The 27,004-nt window shown below is 40.1% G+C and overlaps 2 protein-coding genes across 2 annotated transcripts; both read left to right on the forward strand.

The window, feature by feature from the left end:
* The first annotated feature begins 2,128 nt into the window (after window positions 1–2,128).
* On the forward strand, window positions 2,129–17,904 carry foxred1 (FAD-dependent oxidoreductase domain containing 1). Its single transcript, XM_026182575.2, has 11 exons — window positions 2,129–2,428; window positions 2,840–3,060; window positions 3,260–3,370; window positions 3,646–3,764; window positions 4,117–4,211; window positions 6,321–6,422; window positions 11,592–11,668; window positions 13,336–13,496; window positions 14,882–15,011; window positions 15,585–15,689; window positions 15,928–17,904. Exons 1-11 carry the CDS (start codon window positions 2,269–2,271, stop codon window positions 16,180–16,182), a joined length of 1,536 nt encoding a protein of 511 aa, XP_026038360.2. The 5' UTR covers window positions 2,129–2,268; the 3' UTR covers window positions 16,183–17,904.
* A 4,037-nt stretch (window positions 17,905–21,941) lies between these two features.
* kcnj1b (potassium inwardly rectifying channel subfamily J member 1b) lies at window positions 21,942–26,224 on the forward strand. The gene is made up of 2 exons (XM_026183309.2): window positions 21,942–22,355; window positions 24,415–26,224. Exons 1-2 carry the CDS (start codon window positions 22,339–22,341, stop codon window positions 25,568–25,570), a joined length of 1,173 nt encoding a protein of 390 aa, XP_026039094.2. The 5' UTR covers window positions 21,942–22,338; the 3' UTR covers window positions 25,571–26,224.
* Window positions 26,225–27,004: the final 780 nt, after the last annotated feature.

The following is a 27,004-nucleotide window of genomic DNA, read 5'->3' on the forward strand; positions in this document are numbered from 1 at the left end:
AAGTAGTGCGTTTTGTGAGGTGATTTTGTGATACTTCAGATCGGATTACATTTTTTTCTTTTTTTTCTCTCCGATATCTGATCCAGTAATTTAGGTCAGTATCGGATCGATACCGGATCGGTCCATCTCTAGTAGCAACAGCTGGTTTGAAGGCTCTAGAGAACTGTCTTTGTAAACTGACATTTCTTTGTAATAGCAAGGAATTAAATTTCACTTTAACTGAACTTTTCCGGTAAGGAGCTGAATTAAGGGTTCAAAAGCCAGACATTTTCCATAACGGCCTGTAAATTAGGTTTAGTATCTCTGATACTAAGAATATGGTTTCATTTAACAAGCAGCCAAAAAGCAGATTAAAGCAGAGAAGGAAAACAGTGTTGGCTTAAGGGGGGTGTCTAATTACAAAATATTCTAAAAGAATTCATGAGGAAGATAATGTTTCCATTGTTAGTCTAATTAATTTCAAGTAAAACTTTTGATAAGCTTTAATATGCTGCAAAGATATTCGCATATCCCAAAATTTGTCTTGCAGCCAATAAAAAAGATATAAGAATGCGCTCCAAGGAGAAGAAATGGATCCACTCCCCTTTCTGATTGGTCCTCTTCACTCACGTGGCAAGCCACTGCCTCTTTGACGATGAAGATCGCGCCTGCAGGTTCATAAGTGCGATTTCCTGTGAAGTTTTCAAAATAAAATCATGTTTTCATGCACCACGTTTTGTAGGAGCAGCTTCAGTAATCTATGAATTTTAAAATAAGAACGAACATATAAATATATAAAAACAAATGTGGAGTAATATTTAAAAGTGATAATGTTTTAAAAAATCCACAAAAACGAAGCAAAACTTGGTATAGAAATAAAATGTGTAAGAAATATATGTTTTAAAAGCCCTCCAGCTCCTGAGTGTGAGACATTTTTTTTAAACATACACATTTTGTATTTAAAATTCTTTACCAACATACTGCGCATCAGGCTGGATTATTACCATCAATGTAGACTTTAACATAATTAAAATGTATTTAAAAAATTAAATACTGTATAGGCATGGAATGCTTCACATTAAAATTTATTTTAAGACAAAATGAGATGTGTTTCTTTCATTGAAACAGGTGTATGCCTAAATAAATTTGATAAATCTATTCAGTTATTTAGTAAATATTTTCTTTATGATTTTACATTTTTCTACACAAAAAAGCTGAAAACATAAGATTTGAAAGTTTACTGATTAAATGTATCTTAACAGTGATGACCCCAGCATGTATTTCTGAGAATCGCATTTAAGCGGTCAGTTAATTAATAGATTGATCAGAACACGATTATGCCATTGTACATTTTATATTTTACATTTTTGTGTTTTGGATCACTGACTGAATCAAAAAATTACATAAAAAATATTTCATAAGTTCTTATTAACTATCAGCAGGGGATAATTAGCTGGCATAAAAGCTATATAAAGTTTGTATATTCATGTGTGCATGGGTTCATTTAAACACTGGACACAGGAAAATGTCAGCATCATGCACATTTCCTGGATTCAGTGACTTTTTCTGCTGCAGTGTGTGGATATCAGCATCAGTTTGCTGTGGAAACGCCCTCTTTAAATAGACATCGGTTCATATTCATCTTGAATTTATTCAGTTAAATTATATTCCTTTGGACCTCCAAAATATATCACACTTTATGTCTGTGTTGTGGAGCTAAACAATGAAGCCAACAAGAAAAAAAAAAGGGTCTGCTACTGTTATTTTTTGCATCCTTTGCAAAATACATCTTGTTTCTTTTGTATATGGGGTGAAATCTGGACATATATATCTACACACATACACAAATAAAAAGTACAAATCAGATTCTCCAGTTGTGGGACAGTTTGGAAGATATGAAATTAATCCGTGTGATTTTTTTAAAAGGGGGGCAAAATAAAAGTTTTTAAAGCTATTGCACTGCCCTTACTTTAAGTACAATTCAACTTCGAGCGCTTTTTATTGTTAATGGTTGCTTAGGTGCGGATTTCTGGCTTCTGAAGTGTCAGAAAAGGTGAATGCATCACTGCTTCACACACTAATCCGCTAAATGGTCCAGATTGGTTCTTTTATTTTGAAGGACGCCTAAGTGAAACCGGTCGTGCTGCGTGTTTTTGTTAGCAGCGCTGCAAGGTTAGACTGTTAGTGCTGTTGTGATGGAGGAAGAATGAAAGTTTGCTCACGCTGCTCTTGTTTTGGTTTGCATCGTGTTTCACTTTAGCTAGCCGATTAGCTTACTGAAGCCCAGCCATGTCTGCCATGTGGCGGCGGCTGCAGGTGAAGGTGGGGCCGGCTCGTGGATTACTCACCTCCACACAGGTTACACGTCGATCCACATGGCTGAACGGACATCTGTCTCTGTGTCAAAGCTTTAGCACAGGCACATCTCTACGAAATGACTTCTTCAAAGGTGGGAGTAACCAGGACGACTGTTGTGCAACTCAGCAAACCAGCTTACATTTAAAAATACTAAAATTATCCAATGGTTTGTGTTTCTATAAATATGTGCAACTTTTAGGATCCTGCTAAACAGTTTTAATAAGCTACTAGAAGCCTGTCTGCAATTCGGTTGCATACAGTGTTTCAAATAACAACTTTTATAGTTCTTTGCACTAAACTACTAAACGATTTGGCCGAAAATTCAAAAGGAACAACCATGCATGTTAATTTGCGTTAAAGTGTTTGTAATTTATAAACTGTTTTATATGCCGTATTTGAGAGTGATAGCTAAAGTACCAGGAATCATTTTAATTTCTTAGCTGAAGGTAAACATTTGCAAGTAACCTTGAGAGAGTGTAAAGTTTGGGGTTTTGTGGCTCAGATCTGGAGACCCATATGGAAGCTATGCGGAAGAAGGCGATGGACGCGCTTCCTGGGAGCAGCTGGACTCCTCTGGAAATCAACCCCAACCTTCCTCCAGAGAGGGCGGATATCGTGATCGTGGGAGGCGGGGTGGTGGGCTGGTCCATCGCCTACTGGCTGAAACAGAAGGAGATGGTGCGCGGAGGGGTGCGGGTCCTGGTTGTGGAAAAGGACCCAACGGTGAGGGACTGAGAGATAATGAGTGTAGACTAGCAGTGTCACTTTATTCCTTTCAAAAAATTGCATGATTTAAATCTATTCAAAGTGTCAGGAGAAAGGATCATACTGTGCTCATGAGTCATGTCCTCACTGCTGTTCAAACTAATCCTCTGCCTTTTCCTCCTCATATTCATAAACTGCTCCCCCTGACTGTTCGCAGTACTCCCAGGCCTCCACAGTGCTATCTGCTGGGGGGATCCGACAGCAGTTCTCCCTGCCGGAGAACATCCACCTCTCCCTGGCCTCTGCCGACTTCATAAGGAACATCAATGTAGGTCACTGGAAATGAACAATGAGGCTTTTAATCATTAAATGTGACAGAACATGTGCTTTGTTAATATGTGAACACTTCATAGCCATGTCAGATGAGATCAAAGAGGACCTATTATACTTTTTTCTGTCATACAGTGCTGTGAAAAAATTCCCCCCCTTCCTGATTTTTCCTGTATGTCTCAGATCATCAAACAAATTTTGATATTAAATACAAAATGCAGTTAAATGTTTTATTTAAAGAGTGCAAACTGTCACACCTCTGAATCCCGTCAGGAGCATCTCGGTGTGTTGAACGAAGACCCCATAGACCTGCAGTTTAACCACTCGGGATACCTCTTCCTGGCCAGTGAGGCGGTGGCTCACATCATGGAGGAGAACTACAGCACCCAAAGGTATCAGGCTCAAGAAACCAGTGCTCATACCACAGTAAAAACCCACAGTGTGTAACGTGAAGGGCCGTGAACGGTCATTTGCCATTATTAATTTTCAGAGTTGCAGTTAATTTTAAAAATGTCCTGATATATTTACATTTTGGAAAGAAACTGAACTCATAAAACAGCCATAGGGTTTATAAATTATACATTTTTCCATTTTCTGTCCTAGAGGATTTCTGTAAGGTGCTAGAATGAATCAATAAAAACACTAAGGACATTTTTCATCTTATTCTGTGATTAGTTACATATTAGTTGCTAAGTTTGTGAGTTTTTGGGATATCAGGAAGCTAAAATTTAACTCACATTTCAGGTACGCTGGAGCCAAAGTGTCTCTTCTGTCTCCGACACAACTGAAGGAGAAGTTTCCGTGGGTAAACACAGAGGGTGTGGTTCTTGCTTCATACGGTGAGTGCAAATAAAATGTGAACTGAAGGTCTGTAATGATTATCAGCAGCCACACCAGACAAGGTCAAGAAATGTTAGCTTCTCATCACTGATCATGATTGAATGCAGCTGTTATTTTATTTTTTCTGGCATAAAAAGAATTTGTTTGGTAGCACTGATGATACTCAGAACAATTGGAAAGCCTATTTTTAAACAACAAGTCTAAGATCATTTCATAAGTAAGTCCAAGTTATTCAGATGTGTCACCACTTTACCAAGATCTGGAAAAACCAAACAGGCTCGAACGTGCTACAAACCAGAAACTGTTAGAACACAAACGCCACTGTCCATAGTAGAGGAAGTTTTACGCCACCGTGGACTGAAAGGGTGCTGACCAAGAAAGAAGCTCCTGCTTGAAACCGGACACCTTCAAGCTCAACTGAAATTTGAAATTCACCTTCTAGAGAAAAGTTTTATGGTCAGATAAAACAAAGGTTAGGCTATCTGGCCACATCTATGAAGGAGTAAAGGCGACGTATTCAAACCAAAGAACAATGTACCAACTGTGAAGCACGGTGGTGGTAGCATCACTTGGGGCTGTGTTGCTGCCAGTGGTGCTGTTTTATTACACCAACCGGATGGAATAATGAAGAACTACCTCCAAATTTTTCAACTTGAACTCAAATCAACAGTTTGATGGTTGAAACTTGGACACTGTTGGATGTTCAAACAGGAAAATGATTCCAAACATACTTCACATCTGGTTTTGGGATGGATAAAGCAGGTGAATGTTAAGCTTCTGGAAATGCCTTTCCAAAGATCAACCTCAACCTTATTGAACATTTGTGGACTGTGCTTAAAAGGCACATCTTTACTAGGAAACACACCAGAAACACTCCAGCCAGAAGCTTGTGATGGTTAAAGTACAACTTGCTAATGGATATTTAAACAGATATTAGTGGAGGTGCATGTATATATTTGAGCATGAATGCAGAGGTTTTGACCTGATGAAATCCAAAATAAATAAAAATCTGTGCACCCAATTCTTGTTTTTTAAATTTCTTAAAGGAGTGTGCTGTACATTCATCACACACTGGAAAAATAACTGTTCAAAGAAATCATTAAAAGCCCCAAATTACCATGACATTCATGCCCATGAAGAACATGTGTAAACATCTGACCACAACTGTATATTTGGCTCTGAATTTTGTTCTTATCTGTTTGTATTTAACTGAGCTGGATATCTACAGTGTGACTTTCTCTGCTGCTGTTTCGTGTTCTGCAGACTAAAGCTAAAGTGCTTTAGCTCGTGGCACCTGTAAATCCCATTAGAGTTTTTATTAACGCCTAAAGTTTTGACTTCCTCTTCTTGGAGAGAATTTCCACTAATGTTGAAAACAGTCTGCAGCTCTGTCCTGGGACAACCAGTGTAACAAATACACACCAAATATATAAGTGAAAAATAGGCGCAAAAGCATTCATTAATCTGTGTTTGCACACCCAATTACGTCACTGGATTCCCATCCAGGCAAAAATCCCCAACACCATCATTTGGGTCACGATTTTTAAGAAATCTGCAACACTTAAGCAGAAGATTAACTGTGATATATGAGCCTATGACACACTCTCGTTTTAAGACCTTAGAAAAACTAATCTGAGTAATGCAAAGCTGCAGCCAACAGTAATTTAACTTATCAGGGCGTCTGACAGTTCTTTCCATCTGCTAATATTAGATGATAGTGGTGTGGAGTCGCCTAATTATTCTCTGACAGCCCAGTTTTAGATCCTGATTTGTCTTCTTTTGTCACAGTCAGTAAGAAACGGAAACTATTCACATCTCAGGAGCTCCAGCAGTTCTCTCAATTATTACTATTAGTCATGGCATATTATAGTACTAATAGTATTGTAATATTCGATAAGTATTATTCCCTGAAGTCTGGCATCACTTATCGATAACCAGAAAACCAGAAATGTTATATTTCAAGTGGCTAATGGTGTTTATCAAATGAATTATTTAAAAGAGAAAATGTGCCAGTTTTAGTACTTTTATCCAGTTGTTCATGATTTCCTTGTAATATTCAGTAATCGTGCGCACCATTGTGAATGTCTGTCTGATCTTCTGTCATGCAGGGCTGGAGAATGAGGGCTGGTTTGACCCATGGACTCTGCTGAACGCCTTTAAGAGGAAGGCCATCTCCATGGGAGCCATTCAGTGCTGTGGGGAAGTCACAGGTTCGTTACAGCGTCCTGACAACTAAACAAACAAACACACACACACACACACACACACACAGGGGAAATACGTCTGCTAAGAACTTGTTATAATCCTATTCAGTGTTTAAGATTTATAGTTTTTGTATAAACCGAATGTTTGTTTTTGAATTATTTTGGACAAATCAGGGTTTTCATTTGTGCGACATCAGTCTTTTAAATTTGGAAAATATAAGAATAGCTATAAAATTAATAAGAATCTTCACTTTTACAGAGCTTAAATTAAACAGGGTGGAAGCACTGCCTGTGGAGCAGCTGTAAGAGTGTATTTTAGGTGTTTCTAATTTAAAAAAAAAATTAATCAGTATTAATAATATTGTTGCCATAGGCATGTAGCTTGGGACACAACCCAGTCATTTTCATTTATACTAGCAGTGTTGGGAAGGTTACTTTTAAAATGTATTCCATTACAGATTACAGAATACATGCCCCAAAATGTATTCTGTAACGTATTCCGTTACGTTACTCAATGAGAGTAACGTATTCTGAATACTTTGGATTACTTAATATATTATCATGCTGTTTAATAATAATAATAATAATGATAATAATAATAATGGATACTTTATTGATCCCCATGGGGAAATTACTTGTTTTTCTCTGCATTTGACCCATTCACTCAGTGAAGCAGTGGGCAGCCCACTAAGCAGGCGCCCGGGGAGCAGTGTGTAGGGACGGTACCTTGCTCAGGGGTACCTCAGGGTAGCCGTTAAGTGGATTCGAACCGCCGACCTTCCGATCATGGGGCGACCACTTTACCTACTGAGCTATCCCTGCCCATCAACTACGTGAATGTACTATTGCTGTGATTTATTACTATTACTGAAGGTCCGCGGCTCCGAACTGTAGTAAAGGGACCTCTGACTAATACGCAGGGTTCTGTGTCGGGCTCATAGCCAAAAAAATAGCTTTACTTTGTTGTGTGGGTCAACTCTGCTCTACAGAGAGAGGCGTTGAAAGGCTGCTCCAACTGAACTTATTGTTTCGGAGGAAAACACAACACAGTGTACAATTGAGTCTTAATAGCTTACTTACAACTGGGCTCGTCGGGCACTCTTCTTGGCTGCAGTGGTTATTAAGTGTGCCTATGCCAAGAGGCACACTTATTACTATTCGTCGGATTTATTATTCTTATTCTTATTATTTTCCTTTTTCCGCCTAAAATTTCGCCGTGTAACTCATGACTTTTGGTGTTTATTAATTCTATAGTTTTTTAAATATGAATATTTTAATGCAAGTTTTTGCCCATTGAAATGAATGGGAAGGCTTCATTTGTGGTGTGTTGGCTCCATCTTTTGGTCCCACTGAAACAAATTTCAAACTTCATTTGTGGTGTGTTGGCTCTCTCTAGTGGTATGCCGGGAGTGGTACGGCCTGTCTACCCTTATTTGGATTACCGTAATGACGACAATATCAACGGCGCGCACAGCGCCGCTGCTTTCAGTAACCATTGGAATTTTTAAGGTTGCGCGAACCATTGAATAGTTACGGTAACTGCAAGGGTGTATGCTTAGTGGAAAACTCCATATCCCACAATTCATAGCACACCTCTGCCGAGTAAAACAATGGCGGCTACCTCTTCGTTTTATATATTGCTTTTATTAGTGTTTGTAGGTCACAAAATAAACTTTTAAGATATTTTCAGGCGAGAATGTAGCTGTGTAAACTTCAAATATCTGCTCGTTTTATCAAGACATCCCATAGTAGCAACAGTTCTCTTACGATGTTGCTGCTAGCCGGCTAGCTAGCGCGGCTTCGCTCAAAAGCACCCGGGCTTGGCTTTCAGTGAGGCGACTCACACTCGTTTCGTTTCAGTTACAATAACTCGTACTGCGCGCTAGCTAGCACGACGGAGTTTCTATACAGCTGTGTGCGTGCTAAGTTACTGATGTTGAACTTTATTTTATTCATAAGGGTTAGTTCTTAGAGTTGCCAACCGTTCCGTACAAACGGAATCGTCCCGCATTCAGAGAAAATATTATGCGTTTCGTATTGAGCTGAAAAAGAAACGCAGTTTGTCCCGGACTTCAGGTAGAATGGAAAAAGACACAAAGCTGGATTTATTCTGTCGTTATGCTGCAGAGCGGAGTCTTCCTGTCATTCTCTCGCCTGTTGCAACTTCAAATATGAAACTGATCAATGATCGGCTTTTCTCTCTTGTTTGTTTATCGCGCTAAACAACAGCAGCGCGTTTAAGCTTGATCAGCTGTTGTTAGAATTCATTTGATTTTAATTTATAGTATCAGCTGATGTTTGCTGGAGCCACAGCTGTAAAAACGGCTGGTCGAAACCAGGAGATGTCCTTACTGAATCATCAGAGCTGAACTGGTGATGGAGAAACAGGTTTACCTTTTAGGTGACATGAATGAGTTGAATCAGAATCAGAATACTTTATTGATCCCTGGGGGAAATTATTTGAAGGGAAGTTATGAACTGTTTCTGAGAGACAAATAACACCAGGATCCTTTTCTAAGCAGCTGACAGCTGGTAACTGGGGCACAAAGATATACTTTTCTTTCTTACTCTCATATAAAATATTTAGCTTTTATTAAATAGTTATCTGAATCTTACAACCAAAGTTTGTATAATAATACACAAGACTGGCTGTGGACCATTGTTATTCATTCAGAACACTGTGTAAAAATAACAAAAACAAAAAGTGAATGCAAAAGTGCATAAATATTTATTTTACGTGTTTGATGTATGTGGCGGGGCGTGGTCTGCAGTGCCGCTGCAGGGGAGGTGGACCCACCTGAGCGGCATCTGCAATCACGTCTCTCGGGCGTAAAGTCTATGCTCTCTCGGCTGTTTTTTGGGTGTGTGTTGGGCTGTGAGTTGAAAAGCTACAGCCCTCTGTGTGGGTACACCAACCATGTGTGAAAATTGGTCCATAACGTAATGCTTCAAAGCGTGTTCATGCAAACATTGTTGGGTCTGCTGTGGTACAATGGGACTTCTGCTCATGAACCTGTGTGCACAGCGTCTTCAAATCGGGGCTGTACGAAGTCACCTCATCTTTACACAAAACTGTAAGCTGTCATTTGTGAGGCGTGAGCAGTGTTTGTTTTTACCATAGTTCATGGTGGAGAATGGCTGCTCTGCTGAGTTTTGTTCTCTGTAGCCGTATGAATGGCAAACTACACTGATTAGCAGCGGCATAGGCACACTTAAAATTTCTTCTGAAATTTTCGCTTTCTAGTTATTATATTTACATGCTTCCAGCTCCCGTCTTTGCTCGATGACAGCTCGTACTTTTCCTTTTTCTCCCTCCCTCGCTCACAGACACATAACGGGTATGGCAGTCCATTCTCCCTGCAGCACGGACTACACTGCCTATGATGCTACATTCTTTAGAGCTATACCTGTAGCATTCTGCCTATTAGCTTAGCACAGCAACAACAAAAAGGCGCTCTCTCACCGAGGAAACACGCAGAGAGAGAGCGTCACCCTGTAACCATGGCAACCGTAACGCTGCCGCCTGGAACAACAGAACATAGCTGTCAAACAAAACCCAAACAGTCCTGACCGGCGACAATATGAAACAGGGAAGTACCGCCGTGTAATCCATTTATTTCAACAAAGTAACTGTATTCTGAATACCACCTTTTTCAACGGTAACAGTAACGGAATACAGTTACTCATATTTTGTATTTTAAATACGTAAAGGCGGTACATGTATTCCGTTACTCCCCAACACTGTATACTAGCACTCTTAACAAAACAAACAGACCACAAAATCAACAGCAACCGGTCCGTTCTCTTTCCATTAATAGGGATTCACTGTCCTCGACTCACCTTGTTCTAGCATAAGTGAGACGAGTCTAAAAACTCACTATTCACCATTATGAAGTGGTGGATTTAAAAAAAAAAAAAACAAAACACAATCTTTTCCTAAAGCTCAGTGGGTAGTTTTTAGTGCCTAAACAGAACCAGGGGGGTGACAAAGGGGGAACAAAGTGATCCCACTGGGAAGTGAAACGCTGTCTCCTTGCTTTTAAATCTGGAGCGTATTCCCCCCCCCTCAAAAAAATAAATAAATAAGAAAAACAAAACAAAAAAACCCTCCAGCTGCTTAGCACAGGCTTTGTAGGTCTCTAAACCAGGACGTTTATCCCTTGGTGACTGATGTTGCCACAGCTGGAGCCTCAAGGCACCAAAGGACACCTTGTGTGTTACACAGAGATTGAGGTTGTGTTTTACAAAACTGTTATGTTACACAGGCATCTGTATAAAAAGAATTCACTCGTATCACATATTCACACAGAGCAGATCAATAAAATCAGAGGTTTTCTCTGTCTTAAGAAGAGAGGAAGTCTCTGACTCTGCTGACCTGATTTCCTCAGGCAGTTTTCTTCATGGCTTTAGAGAAATATTAATCTTACATCATTCGTTGGATGAGAGGACTGATAGAACAAGTGGAGGGACAAGATTAGGATGTAGAAATTTAAACTTTGCTTTAAAACTGTAGTTACTCACCATTTTTTGTAGTTTTAAAACATAAATAAAGTAATATGTTTATGATAGATAAGCTATGAGGCGGTAAATAAGCAATTAAAATCATCTCTATGTGCATCGTTAAAGTCATATACACATTAATGAATGATCCAACAATGTATTCTCTTTTATTCTATATAATTTAACTTTAAATGTATTTTAACGCTGTCAGCGTTAATCTCGTTAAAATGACGTTAACGCCATAAGCGCGTTAATGTGGCAAATTTCCGTTAGTGAGTTCCCATTGGCTCCACATGCCACCCTTCTTTTAATTGATTGATTGAAAAAAATGATTTTTATTTTGAAAATCTGGTGTTATTTGGCAGCCCTGAAATAATTTAGCTGATTTAAAAAAAAGAAAGAAAAACATATCTCAGAAAACAACAACTAGTTGTTTGGCAACTCCGGGCTTCCGTACATGAGTATTTCAGTTCCTACATTCGCCTAAATAGCAAAAGGTTGGATCCCAATAGGAGACAAAAGTCCCCCGTGTTTTGTCTCAGGAAGGGTGTGAAAATCTGCCAAATCAAATATCTGCTGTGGTGACCCGTTGTGAATAAGGGAGCAGCTGAAAGTAACTTCTTCTTCTTCTTTTTCTTTGTGTTGAAAATTGGTTTTAATGTGTTTCTCACACAGAATTTAAATATACGACAAGCGTGATAACGACAACTGATGGAGAAAAGCTGGATCTGAGGAGAATAAAGTCAGTCAAAGTAAGTGGAACTGCAAGTGCTGAATGTCTGTGAGATTAGCGAAGCGTATAAAGCTGTTTATTTATTATTCTGTGTGATCGCTAACATGTTAGAGAAGTCTCTGACTTGTACCTCCCTCGGTTTGGTTCACTTATGTTAATGTTTACTAAGCTTTAGAGGGGAATTCTCAGTTGCTGTGACACTTGTGCAGTGCAGTGTCTTCAACTACTCAAGTAAAACTTTATTGTATCATTAAATATACTAAAATTATTGCGTACAAAAGCTCTGCTGATTCTCAATGAATGTGTGAAGTCTGAATAACAACAGATGGATGGCATGTTCTTCAAATCCCTTCAGACCATATATCAACTGCAATTTCTTCCCAGGTGACCTCGTCCTGTTTAATGTGTCCCACACCGCCTGATTACTGGCACTAAGTACCTCATAAATTTGTCTTGTGGTGCTTTTAATACCTTTTTTTTTTTTTTAGAGCACTAAATCCAGGAGGGATTGTGGAGTGCAGGCAGGAAGGAGTCAGAAAGGGAAGCCATAAAACTTGTGAGCTGCATTACGTCGTTAGAAATGTGTCTTAGGACGACTAAACTGTCTGACATCTGTCCAGATGAGGAAATATTACCATCAGCATAGAGATCCTTCACTGCACAATATATTACCAAAGGATTATTATAATCTGTAGACTAATCAGTCATTAACCAACGTTTCCTGCATGTTCACTGAAGAAACCTGGAAACATATTTCCCAGAGGTCATCAAGTAGCTCTCTGCAGTTTTCTGTTACCTCAGGTGAAGGTCTTGCTCTTCCCTTAAACAATACTGCTTTGCAACAATCAGCCATTTTAAAAACTCTTCACAGCTATTGCTATTGGTGTCCTCTTGAGCAGCTGAAACAGTGCTGTCCTTTCTGGGATATTATTTTAAATAATTAGTACGGTTGTATGTTGTTTATGGAATTTTGATCTCAATTTGACAAATATTGTGTGCTAAAAAAGGATTTCTTTAACCGGCCAACCTTCACATTAGAATTATTTTGATCTGTGAAATATGCTGAGCTACTCTGCTAAGAGTCCAAGAATGAAAATATGGAATTCAAGCTCCAGCTGACTGATTGGCACGAAATACTTCTGTTAAAACTGTGCACTGAATCAGAAAAAGCACAAACGTGCATGATGGGTAGAGGAGGTAAAAGTACATAATTCTGTACTTGTCTCTCCCTGTGAAATACGGCAGCTGGACCTTTAGCTATCAACTTGAAGCAACATGTTAGATCTTTATGCACGCTTGTTTTGTGTGTGGCTAGCGAGATGCTGAAGTACAGCGACTTATGGACACCTGCAGTCATGCCGGTGTTGTGCCAAAAAATAAATAAATAAAAACACCGTCCCATTTTAACCTCTTTAACTATGCCACACAGTTTTTCCCCCTCTTTCATCTCTTTTTATGCCACATCTCCTGGTGATTAATACACGTGCAGGGCTGCCTTTCATGTGTTCCTGCTCAGACTCAAATCGGTTTGATGTTTGAAGGCTCACAGTGCCGTGAAAAAATAACTCCTCTCAAGTACGTCAAACCAAAATTAATGGGCCTGTTTTGAAAATGTAAAAGTAAAAAGTTTGTACTTCTTTTTTTTTTCCCACCTCTGATGATGGGATGTCTGCTTGTGTCGAGCAGGTGCAGATGCCACACAGCCTGGAGTACCAGCCAGTGGAGTGTGCTATTGTGGTGAATGCAGCAGGAGCCTTTTCTGGTAAACTGACCGAGATGCTGGGAATTGGCTTTGGCCCCAAGCAGTCCATCGCTGGAATCCCACTGCCTGTTGAGCCACGGAAAAGGTAGGCTATTGACTCGAGGGGCTGCTAGAGTTTTCTTTGAAAGGCAGCGCCTCATACAGCGAACCGCATCAATACCAGACAGCTTTTTTCAGACTCTGCACCCCGAAAATTGAAAAACCAACTTCATTCCGCTGCCTGTCAGCGTCTACCATCTGCAGTCTTTTCATTTTACTCTTGCTCTGCATCATTTAGACTACAGATAAAAATGAATCTAAGTAGGATACAAGCGAGTCAGTCACATAACTTTAGTCGGCATGACCTGGACTGTTTGAGTATGTATGCCATCAGACTCAAGCATTCTGTGTAAATGGTGGCTTTAGATTTAGGTAGAGCCATTGCACCCCTACTGCCAGTCCCAAACTTGGATAAATGGGTGTGTTTAATACGAAAGGACATTCACCATTAAATCAAAAAATGAGATTTCCATACCAAATCGGTCTGAGCTCGGCTTGACAAAGACCACCTCCATTGGCTTTGGCTAACAGAGTGCTGATGGAAACTGTGCTACTGTTAGCTGAGAACAAAGGATGCTCGGGATAGGGTGAGATGTAGGGAGATGATTTGCTGTGCTGAATCTTAAAGGGAGCAGTCGAAAGAAGAAAAATGTAAAGAGGGAAAGTTCGGATACTTTATAATACAGCCTGCACCCCTGATACTGCTGTACAATTATAATGTAAGGAGACGTTAGGTTTCTCTATAATTGTAAATATACAACACAGTGCAGACCGTATTATAAAAAAGCCTACCTACCTCATTTATACATTGCAATCTAAAAAAAGGAGGTTAGGCTAGTCTATAATATAACGTGTATCCTTAATAATATTGTGTAATTACAACTAAAGAAGGAAAGGTTAGTATAGTCTATAATATAGCCCACACCCTTAAAAATTCGATGTCATTAAAACAAGAGACGGATTTTTTTGATACTTTTTTCTTCTATTTCTTCTAAAACTCCCAAATGTTGCTTCCTTGCTTTCCTGCACCCACATTTTAAGTAATCATTGGGGCATGGTATTTTTAGGTATTGAAGGTTACCTGGCATGAATTCAGAAAAGCCACATGTTAAATTAAACTTTCACCTTAAGCTGTGGGCTGTGTTTTGAAAAGCTACCCATTTTTCTGCCTTATTTAAACCTCCACTAAATCTTTCCTCGTGCCGCCTTGAACGGCTGTCAAACCATCACATAAACATTTTATAAGACAGAGTTTTGAGCTCTCTGGATAATTCTTTGTAGACACTTTTCCACGCAGAACAGAGTAAATGTCTGATCACGTTCATGCCAGAGAAACCTCACTTACATCTTGGCATGAAATGAAATATCAGCTGATATAATATCATACTGGATGTACGACTCTGAGCTGTTTACTTCGTCACTGTTTTTCAGGTATGTGTATGTGGTCCGCTGTCCTGATGGTCCCGGTCTAGACACTCCTTTCTTAATCGATTACTCAGGAGTTTACGTCAGGAGAGAGGGGTTAGGTGGGAACTACATCACCGGGGCCTCGCCAGAGGAGGTTGGTTTTTATCTCTGAGCTGTTTCTCCAAAAGTTGATTCTGTTCATCTGGACGTAGCGTTTTGTGGGAGAAACATTTCGTCACTCTTCCAAGTGACTTCTTCAGTCTCAGCTGACTGCAGGTTTTCCCAATCTTATAAACTAATGACTGAAACCAGCCCACTGAAGGAACAATGGGCTGGGAGGTCAGTTACTTAATCGTAATTATGCAAATTCTCATGACCATTGATCAACAACCACTGGTCAATGGCCATGAGTACCATTCACAGAGAGTTGGGGAATGGCTGCAATCACAGCGTTGTAAGACGGCGACAGATGTACCCTTAGGCCCCCTCCTCGATTCAGAGATGGTCTTTCCCTTTTCACGTAAATGGCCTCCTTGACTCCGCGCTCACACCAGCGTTTCTCCCTGGAGGAACTCAAATGCTACGTCCAGATGAACAGAATCAACTTTTGGAGATTTACTTTCCTGGATGATTGAGAATGCATCAAGACGTCTGAGCTGTTTCCTTATGTTAACATTCAACAGCTGAGCAAATCATGTCGTTGTTTGCACTGGTTGTGTGTCCTCAGGCGGCAGAGCCAGACGCCAGTAATCTAGAGGTGGACCACAGTTTCTTTGAGGAGAATGTCTGGCCTCATTTGGCCTTTCGAGTTCCTGCTTTCGAGAAACTTAAGGTACAGTTGGGAAAGTGTGGTCACCCACGTCATGGTTACTGCCAGCATTACAGCATTATTATCAGCCAGAACTGGTTTTATTTTGAAGCTTGCAGATTAATTTTATTGTATCCATATTTTAAGTGAGTTAAATTTAAAAACTTGGTACAGAAATGGGCTTTTCCAAAACAAAACAATGATTATGATCTCTCTTTATCACTTACAATAACATAATTTGTCCTCACATTCTTCCCCTCAGGTGACCAGTGCCTGGGCAGGTTTCTATGACTACAACACCTTTGACCAGAACGCCATCATCGGTACGCACCCCCTGATCAACAACATGTACTTCGCCACGGGCTTCAGCGGCCATGGCCTGCAGCACTCGCCTGCGGTGGGTCGCGCTGTGGCGGAGCTGATTCTGGACGGAAACTATAAAACGCTGGACCTGAGCGGCTTCAGTTTCAACCGGATTCTGACGCAGGAACCAAAGCTGGAGAGGAACATCGTGTAGCTGAGCCGAACCCTGAAATCATATCTTTCACATCCTGCCGAAGCCAAATTATTATAACCTAAGTCTTATTTTTGTAGCTGGAAACATAACTTTAATGACACAAATTGATTTATAAGATCTGGGTAGTATAATTTCTACAATCCAGATAAGCAAAAGCAAAACCTCAGTGATTTAAGAAAAGGCCCGAATACGGCACATTTCCAGCCTTCAGGAGCTGCGGGAATAATGTCTCCTGACCATTTGGGACTGCAAAGAGGTCAGAGTGGACAGATGTCTCAGGTTATTATTAGACATCCTGCCAGGTAGTGACAAAATAATGAAAGGGCCTTTTAAAAGATTCGTCTTTAAAGATTTTAACACAGTTCTCACAACAGCAGGTTCAGAGAACATTTATTTGGTTCTTTAAATAAGATTTTTCATAGTGTGATCTCTCTGATGTGTCACTGAAAGACATAAATGAGTCCCGTATCTTAAAGGTATTTATATGTTGCTTTTTCTGATGTGTAGCTGACGTGTGATTTAGTTATTAAAATTAAATTATTTGGCTGTCACAGCCTCAAATCTTCACTACACAATTATCACAGCCAAATGGTGATGATAGCTGATATTGTTAATCAATTTTACAACTTTCTGTTGTAGTTTATAATCTGATAATAAGGAAAAAATGTATGTATTAGTGATCCCACTTTTTCAATTTTAAAAATTACAACAACAAAAAACAAATAAATTAGGGTATTAATGGATGTTACCAAAAATAATGAGTCAGTATGCCCTAAATTTTACTTTTTCAGCCTGGATTTTGATACATTTCTTTATTATATTTAAAGATTTTGAATTTTTTCCAATTCTCAGGCACACAAATTTTCAGAAAACACTATTTAAGATCTTAAAGACATTAAACACAAAAAAGGCAAACAGTAAAACTGTTGCTCAGACTATGTTATAAACCATAATAGTAAAAGTGTCATATTTAATATAACAACCCTGGAAATGACTTCCTACAAGATTTTGCTTCAGATTCAGAGCACCTACTCTGCTCGGGGTCTTTCATTTTGAAACTGACTGGCTCCTCTGTGCATTTCAATTTGGTAAACTATCAAGCGTTGAATTGAGTGGGCACCGTCAGCCGGTCACGTGGCCACGCCCCGCTTATTGCTGTGATGAGACCAAAGGTGTGGTGAACTGAATTATCCTTTAATTTGGACTTTTTCCGTGCATATAGAACATGTTTTAAATCAAGAGTTTAATTCTTTTAAATGATCATTTGATTTCATTTAATAATGAACCTTACTGGCAGCACCAGTATCTTTTATTAGTCTGATTTCAGAGGCAATAATGTTCCTTTCTAAAGAAATCAGCAGGAGGAACCACTGAGAATAAAGTGGAACTAAGAGATGCTTCTTCATTAGAAGACAAAAAATATGCATGGAGGTGAGCCAGCAGCTGACTCACTCCTGATACAGAGTAACAGGAATAACTTCTGCTTTCCAGATTTCCACTGAACTCTGCTGTTTGGTACCGTTACGCAGTCGGAACGTGCAAATTTAGAATGAAACATCATCAGATGCATATGTGCTGTCCCATGCAACGGTTTAACTGTGGTACTTTTAACAGCTTTGTATACTTTTTGTGTATTTTTCTAATTTGATCAATATACTGTAATTGTGTTGTATTGATCAGTGTAATTACATTTTTATCAGTAAGACAATTTTTCAAGAAAAACGTGGAGTTGTTGCCTGACTTCCTGTTTCCTTCATTTGTTGCCGCTGCTCCTCTTTTAAATCTCCAGAAGGAATAGGCATAAAAAAGGTGCAGTGACTCATTTAACTTTAGAAAGAAGAAAAGCTAATTTTCCAAATAACTAATTAGTGACAGGATCATCGGATTATCCTGTGTAAGCTGAACTTTGCAGTTTCCATGTCTTAAAAAACATCATTAAAAAAATGTCTTTGACAATCATCTGCTTACTGAAAGTGAAAAACTATATCTGTCATACACTTAAATGTGTAAACATATATAAGGTGGTGTTATCTGCTTTCTCTCAGTATGATTTACTGTCAGAATGTTTACTCTGTATTGAATTTGTGTGATTAAAAAGCGCATAAAAGGCGGCACAGCAGGTGGTCAGTACGATCATAAATATACAGATACTGAACCTTTTCAAAATAAGACCTTATATGTAGACACTCTCAAAGCATTTCATTTCTTAAAAACATCCGCCTTACTTTCTTATCGAGCACTGCAAACAAAACAATAGTCTTTTATGCAGGAGTTCCTGGTGTTTTACACAAAACATGCAGCAGATGGCGCCATTTCAGTGGGTAATTTTAAGCTTGGAGCGTCATCGCTTCTGACATGTTTCATGCAAACTCTGTATAGATTTAGAACCCAGAGCTAGGTGATTAATTCAAGTCAGTACCACAGCTGCCACTTGTATATTTTGCCTGTGATTATCATGCGAGTTAATATTTCTTCGGGGCACACATGTAGGCAGCAGGAGCTGCGGTCTGGATGCCAGATCGGAGTCTGAACGTTTCAAAACAGACTTTTCATTTTTCATACCAAGACTGGATCTGTTTATTCTAAATATATTCAAAAATTAACCTTTCAAACTGGAAAATGTCACACTGGTGTGGATGATAAAAAAAAAAAAAGAATACTGCTGTAAGGTCAGGGGAAAGAATTAACTGGCTACAATAATGCTTTTTAGGAAGAAGGATGTACACCACAGTGATGAGGTGCATAAGAAGGGGAAAAGGCAAAAACTGGCCCTAGTAGGTCTAAGGGACAACCCCCACTACCTTGGACTCTTTATCTTGTGGTTTTAGAACTGAAGAAACTGAAGATGAGGTGAACCATTTGTTGTTTTCAGTTAGTGGTAGAGATAGTGATAGAGAGATCACTTACGTAAATACAATAATGGTAAATGGCCTGTATTTGTATAGTGCTTTACTAGTCCCTAAGGACCTCAAAGCGCTTTACAGATTCAGTCATCCACCTATTCACACACACATTCACACACTGGTGATGGCAAGCTACATTGTAGCCACAGCTGCTCCGGGGCGGCTGTGGCTACAATGTAGCTTGCCATCACGTAAAACATGTAAAATGTATTTTTTGGTGTGTCATAAAAATGATACAATATCTTTCCCCATTGGACCATGTTGTGAATTTGATCAAAAGTGACACTAATTATTAAGAAACGTGCTGGTGAAGGGCCCTGATTGACTTCAGGGCTCCACTGTTCCCACATAGTAGTCCATCTATAATTTTTAAATTACAGAAAACTCTACAAGTTTAGGTTAATTTATCACACCTAAGAAAGGCACCAGATCGTTCAGGATGGCACAGCTGTTCCCTCTTTAAAAACAGTGAAGAGGACTGCCAGGTGCTGCAGAAGAAGTACGAGCAGCACACAGCGACAAGTTTGGGACTAATTGCACCTGCAAGTGTTGCCTTCCATCGCTGAAAAACAATTTTGCATTATTTGTGGTTTCGCCTTGCAACTTCAGAGGAGTTTATGAACCACCCTGCTCCCCACAGACCAGACACCTCCGCATCCTCCACATCTCAGCTTCCTGCCGCTCAATGCAGCAAACCAGCAAAGAATGAATCATTTTGCACGGCAGAGTCAGTCACCGGCAAAACCCCACCAACAGGTTCCTTCACTGCCTCTGAGGTAAGTATGAAAGCAGAGCTACGACAAAAGCCCCTCTGCCAAAGTTACCGGAAAGCAATTCATAAACTGCCTTGAAAGTGGATCATGTTTTCATCACAGAGATGGTAATGAGTGAGCTGTCGGGCTGAACTTAACCCCCTCCGTCATCAAATCAGCTCAGGGTACACACGATTAAAACCATTGGGGTTTATTTTACAGTTAAGGGATGTTGAGAAAGCTGCTCATTAAATCTGTCATAATTTATGTGGAAAGCCAAAGCAGACACAGAACCCAGTATAAATAAATTAAATGGTTTATTTGGATTGTCTGTGCTCCTTTCCATTCTGATTGGTCTGGTCTGTCTTGTTTTGGTTCCTTTCAACTGAATTAAATTAAATTTTGTTATTTATTTCGTGCCAAATCACAATACCAGTCACCCCAAGGCACTTTATATTTTAAGCTAAAGACCCAACAATAATACAGAGAAAAGAGAGAAAAAACCTCAACAATTAGATGACCCCCTATGAGCAAACACTTTGGTGACAGTGGGAAGGAAAAGCTCCCTTTTAACAGGAAGAAACCTCCAGCTGATCCACGCTCAAGGAGAGGCAGCTATCTACAATGTGACCATCAACACTCCCAGGCTCCAACCTTCGCTAGCTCGCTGTGCACCCAGTGCCTGTCCTGGAGGGTGGTGAACAGGGTCCACGGCTCCATCCAGGCCTGGCCATTAGACACTGCCTTAAATGCTCTCCTCCTAGTTCTGGCTCCAAGAGGAAACCGCGGTTTCCCACTTCCAAGCAATGTTGTCCCGCACTTGGATGTGTCCAGGTTTTCCAGGCAAATCCGAGTAGGAGGACGCCCCAGGGTAGGGCCTAAACCTGCTGGAGAGATTATATATATCTCAGGATCTCCATGGAGGAACTGTAAAGTGTTGTTTTCCTCCTTAGCCTGTGGCAGTTGAAGGCCACAAGGCTGAAACCTTTGCATTGAAAAAACAAGTGTCACGTCTTTTCTTTGAATTTTGTGTCTTTTTGCTGCTTCCTTACCTTTGAACTCGTCATCATTGGATTTACCTGATTTGCACAGGTGGGCATACTGGGAACGAACTTTTGTGTCTTTGACCTCGGCCTGGATAAGCGATTTGGATTGAACTCTTTCTGCTTCCTCTTCCCCCCTCTTCACGCAAAGATCCACTTTGTATCACATTTAGAGTGAAAAATGGTGTAAAAATAAAAATAAAACCTATAAAAATAAAGTATTTTCTCTGAACAGTTGTAGTTGACGTGCTCTGACTTTGTTGGTCACAGCAGTTTCTTGGAGTCCTGCTGGGAGAATGTGATGATTGTTAATGGTCTGCACTTATATATCACCTTTTAACCTCAGCTTGCTTCATAGTGTTTCACATTCACACAGTTCTCCTTTTGTATGAATCAACGTTCATTAGTGAGATGTGGAGGACTAAACCAGGGTGTGCTCCTCTTGCCGTTTCCATTCTTTTTGCACAGCTAACTCAGTCGAGGGTCGTATTTCCCTCATATCGAGCATACAGACATGCTTTTTCTAACTCTTGGCAAGAAACTTAATGAGCTTATTTCCCCAAATGCTGAACTTTGCCTTCAATGAACCTGCAGAGTGTGATGTGCAGATGTGTTCTGCCAGCACGTTTAGAAATGCACAGCGCCTGGAGCTAAACACACTTGGGTGTGAGATGACTTTCTTTAAATTACGCTGCTACAGGAGCCTGTAAGATTCTATCTGAATTGCAGACCCTCTGCATCCACTTCCTTCTCCCTTTACTTACATGCAGCTGTGGCATTTATATTCATCACTGCTGGGGTTGGGGTGGGCTTATCAATTCAGCATCACAGATCATGGTAATCTGCTCCACAGATATGAAAATGGTCCTCCTGCAGCCAGCAGAATATTGCAGACACTCTTGCCCTGCAGCTCTTCATTCTGATGTAAATGGGAGGCAGCCTTGCAGGTTCAAAGAGGGGGAGGGGAACCAGGGGAAATGCAACTGAGGGAATTCTTTGTGAGGCCTGACGTAAATCTCAAATGTTCTCAGGGCTGAAAACAAAACAGCATGAGTGCTTGCACCGGTCACTGAGGCCTCTTCAATAGACGCACCTTCAGCCACACAAAGGCGTCGAGGCCTTTTACACCAAACTTCCCGAACATTCCCCCCTCCTCGTGCTGGTCCCCAAATCTACACTGTCAAAAGCTGCTGCAGCCGAGGCGAGCCCGAGGTTGTGTTATTAAACTTTTTTGATGGGTTGAAGAAGAGAGTCCTTCTGTCGGTCTCAGAGGACTGACGGCCACTGGGAGCTCCCTGGCTGGCTCTTCTGAGTGTATGGAGCCAGTGTACATGGTGGCATGTGGCTGGGATTAGGAAATTTCACTGTGGATTAAAATCTTTCCAACGCCTCCATGGCCACTTGCTGAAAGAAAGGAGTCTGAAGGTCCTGCAGAGATCCAGTGAGCACTTTGGGCCCATGGTCTCACGGAGCAGGTATGTCCCAACAAAACTTTTCTATTTTTCTACAAAACTGAAGATCTAAAGCTTTACTTATTTTACACACACACATATATATATATATATATATATTATCCATAGTGTTTTTAGGGCGACTGTAGCTGCTTGGAAGAAAATTACCTCCGTTTTCAGTCATTCACCTCCATGAATGACTGAAAAAAAAACAGTTGTTAAAACGGTTAAATGTTGAACAAATAGCTCTTAAGATACAACCTGTGGTTATTTTCAATCTGGGGTAAACTTCAGTCCAAAAATATGTAACTTTTAAAGTTTTGGGTCCTTTTTGCAATCTATTCAGTACGTCTTATGCAACACTCAAAGTGGACCACGCGGTACACGCTGCACGGTACATACTCTGCTATTTAACGACCATTCAGATCAGTTAATAAGTACAATGTATTTGTGCATACATAGGTTATGTATTATCTTGGAAATACTTCTATTCTAATGATAAGAAAGGAAATTCTCTACCTGTTATACCCTCGATCTCTAAATTTTAGTCCCCCTTTTCTGTCTTGTTCTGACATTTGTTTACTGGTTGAGGCTGTATGGTCAAGGTTGAACGAGCCTGGTGCAGGTTTTACATGTTTTATAAGAAGACCAGAACAATGCATCTGTGAGTGGTCTTTTTTTCTACTGAAGAAAACATTGGGGGGCCAAAATGTAATTTACAGTGCAAGAAATGAGTCTGGGTCACCTTACTTGACAGGAATCTATACATTTTCTTTTTACAATTTAAAAAAAAAATACTATAATATCTCATATTTGAGCACAAAGCCTTAATTAACAAAACTGGCTAAAACTGTATGATCATATTGCTCATATATTTCTGCTCAAAACCTGTTTTTTTTTTATTGCTCTATTTGTAAATCTTCATAAAGAAAACTAAAATCCATAAGATGCATTACACTTTTATTTAAAAAAAGGTTCAGTAGTTTGCTGTGCATCATAGTTTTTTTTAAACAGTTAAAGGTGTAAATGTGGATTTGTGGAGGGACTATTCTCAGTTACAAATTCCTGTAATTAGTATTTACAGCAGCAGGGCATGTGTATGTGTGATTAAATCTAAATTAAATGTAGTGTGTGTGTTTGTGGTAATAAACTGAGTGGTTAATTGATGTTTCTAATAGATTTATAATGATAATGGAGCTCCGTGTCACACGGGAATGAGCAACAGGCCAGCGCAGAAAATACTTGTTAATCAAAATCGAATCATTATTTGTTTTAGTCTTTAAATTAGATTTTCTTGGTAGTTAGACATGCATGGAAACACAGATCACTAGTGTAACACACTGACTTTTGCCCTGTTTGTCTATGTGGACATTAAATCTGTCAAATGTTTTTTTTAATATTATCTGTGTAAGGTCTCAGCTAACTTTCTCCTCATTCTAACGATAACGTTAAACGATAGTACACTCAGTTTCTGTCCCAGCGGAACAGTGAACCTGAATCTACTCTCTTGGGCTAATTATTTTACCTTAAAGTAACTGTGTGTACCTTTTAGTACAGTACAATTTCTTCTAGATTTTAGGTGCAATATCAGGAAAGAGTCTTTGTTTGGTCAAATACAAAACATTTAATGCTTAGATTTTAAGATTTTACACTCTGACAAGTTTCATTCTGTATCTGCTTTGTAGTTGTGGGAGCTTTGAGCCATCAGTAAGATGAAAAAAAGCATATTATAAAATAAGGGGCAGCATGTACCTAATTTTGCAAATTTTTAAACTAGTTCATTTAAATACAAGTCTGACCTTTTAAGGCACAAAAGACAATACTAAAAACAACCCCTGACAAACGTAAAACAAAGGTAATAAAAGTAGAATTATCAAACAGTAGAATAAAGGTACTAAAGGTGGAATTATCTGAAAGAAGACTAAAGGTACTAAAGGTCATAGCGATAATAAAAGTAGAAATATGTCAACTGAGAGGGTTTTTTTTCTGAATGTGTAGGTGTTGCATGTGTGATTTTGCAAGCATTAACTTCCCTAGAGGAGAGTTTGTACTCTCTAATACTTAACTGTATTTGTTCCTCCAGCTCCAGGATGTTCCAGCTGCTCCAGGGTCACAACCAGCCAGCTGGACAACGAAACCACAGAACCCGCCTGGTCACCAAAGACGGGCACTGCAACATTGAGTTCGGGAACATCGAGTACAGTAACCAGTTTGCGTACCTGGTAGACTTCTGGACCACCTTTGTGGAGATTCGCTGGCGGTTTGTTCTCCTTTTGTTTGTGGCTGTGTTCACAGGCAGCTGGTTCATTTTCAGCCTGTTGTGGTACTGGATTGCAAAGAGCAACGGGGATCTCGCTGGACAGAACCGCACTGAAGGACACATCCAGTGTATAGACAACGTTAACGGGCTCACAACGGCATTCCTGTACTCGTTAGAGACCCAGACCACCATTGGGTATGGAGGCAGAGCACTGACTGGCCACTGTGCTGGCACGGTGGCTCTAATTGTCATCCAGTCTCTAGTTGGGGTTTTTATCAACTGCTTCATGTGTGGTATCATCCTAGCTAAAATCTCCTTACCAAAGAAAAGGGCAAAGACTGTGACCTTCAGCCACACAGCTGTCATCTGCTTGAAGAAAGGAAGTCTGTGTCTCCTGATCAGAGTGGCCAACCTTCGAAAGACCTTACTAATCGGAAGCCAGATCTATGGGAAGTTGCTGAGGACAACGACCACACCGGATGGCGAGACCATCATCCTGGAGCAGGTGGATATTGACTTCATGGTTGATGCTGGCAAGGATAACTTGTTTTTTGTTTGCCCCTTGACCCTGTACCATGTGATTAACAGATCGAGTCCTTTCTTTGATCTGTCGGCTGACACCCTTCCTCAGCAGGACTTTGAATTGGTGGTCTTTTTGGATGGGACAGCCGAGTCCACCAGCTCCTCCTGTCAGGTCCGAACTTCCTACATCCCACAGGAGATCCAGTGGGGATACAGCTTTCTGCCAATTATCTCCCGCACCAAGACAGGAAAGTACCATGTGGATTTTTCTAACTTTTCCAAGAGCGTCCGGGTCACCACTCCACACTGCGTCCACTGCTTTGAGGCCGACGTAGACCAGAGAAACCACAACAACCACAGCCAAGAAAATCACAATAACCAGCTAAAGAGGGGGATTGATAACCTGGGCTTTCAGGTGATTGACATACATGACTCTGTGGATGTCACTACAATGTGAGCTGGTAGAAAAGGAGCCTACGCTTTCATTGAAACTGTGAATCAGAATGTGGGAAGTAAAGTGGTAAAAGCTGGCGCCTATCACTTCCTTTGAACCAGTTTCACTCTAAGTCAGACTGCACCGGCGAATAAATATTTGGTCACGGTGAACCATTCAGCATCTGAATTGTTGTCAGCTCTTTTTCCTTAAACAGAACGAACATCCACAGCTGTTAAACTGTTTGAAAAAAAATCAGACAGAGTGGGAGTTGCTCATTGCAATCAAACCTCTGTTGGGACTTTGAATAGGTAACGTCAGAAAGATGGATTGTAGCTCTGACGCACAGAAAATGAAAGGGGGTAAAAGAGCAGATGCACAGTGGGTACTTCTTGAGAAGATTAGGACCTGAGCCTGTTATAATGAAAAGTGTGTGCCTTAAAGGCTGCAGGAGGAAATAAAAGGTAGTGCCTTTTGAGTTTGCATATTATTTCTATTACAACACTAACTTTGTGGTGTTTTTTGTCATTTTGACAGATCCTGTATGCCTGAATAATTAGGAAACTGGGATTTTAACTGTGACCAGTCTACATTTTGTAGATCATCCTGTGTAACGCTGTACGCTAACTTCTCAGGGAAAGTAACATCCTTAGTTGGAATAAAAGCTTTTTCACAATTCACTGACTTACATTTGATTTTATTGCACAATTTGTACTTTACACATTGAATATTTCATCAGAGTGTGCTATAAACAGAACTGAAATATACCACAAAGATGTAGATAATATAACTTCAAATTGACTGATTTATGCGAAATGGGTGTATCATGTAGTAGATGCATTGTGCAGTACTGTGCATGCAGAGATAGGACAACCCTTAGTAGTTTGGGAGCTGGTGATCGGACTCCCAGGACCTTTGCCCCTGAGTGCCACCCCAATCCACAGTTGAAGGAGGCCTTATACCCTCCTATGAGTGACGGGTCCACAGGAGAAGCAAGCTAACGTAGTTCTGGTACCCGACTGGGGCGTCTCCCATGTGAGGTCTTTCATATAGCCAGGAGGAGGCCCGCTGGGCAGACCCAGGACATGCTGGAAAGGTCTTGGCTGGCTCTGGAACACCTCAGTGTCCCCCGAGAAGAGTGTCGACTGCCTCCCCCTTCACAACCCAGACCCATGTAAGTGCCAGAAACTGGATGGATATAGGATGTCTATCATTTGCTGACAAAAAAATTAAAGCTTTTTTGTATTGCAACAGCTTTTGATAGTCATTCTGCATTAATATTAGTATTAGTATAGTATTAGCTTGAGTATAAAGGATTATTTCCCAGATTTCATGAAACATAAATGAAATGTAAAACATAAGAGGCAATGAGGACTCATCCTGATGACTCTGTATAAGATGTTCGTCACATAGTCATGTTCTCCTAAATTGATGTCTGTTTTCAACAATACATAAAGA

Source organism: Astatotilapia calliptera, chromosome 10 (genome assembly GCF_964374335.1).
Source record: "Astatotilapia calliptera chromosome 10, fAstCal68.1, whole genome shotgun sequence".
NCBI lineage: Eukaryota > Metazoa > Chordata > Actinopteri > Cichliformes > Cichlidae > Astatotilapia > Astatotilapia calliptera.

Coding starts and splice junctions, on each gene's coding strand:
- foxred1 (XM_026182575.2), top strand. CDS start 2,269: ATGTCTGCCATGTGGCGGCGGCTGCAGGTGAAGGTGGGGCCGGCTCGT. Junction 3,061..3,259: donor TTGTGGAAAAGGACCCAACG/GTGAGGGACTGA, acceptor GACTGTTCGCAG/TACTCCCAGGCCTCCACAGT. Junction 6,423..11,591: donor GTGCTGTGGGGAAGTCACAG/GTTCGTTACAGC, acceptor TTTCTCACACAG/AATTTAAATATACGACAAGC.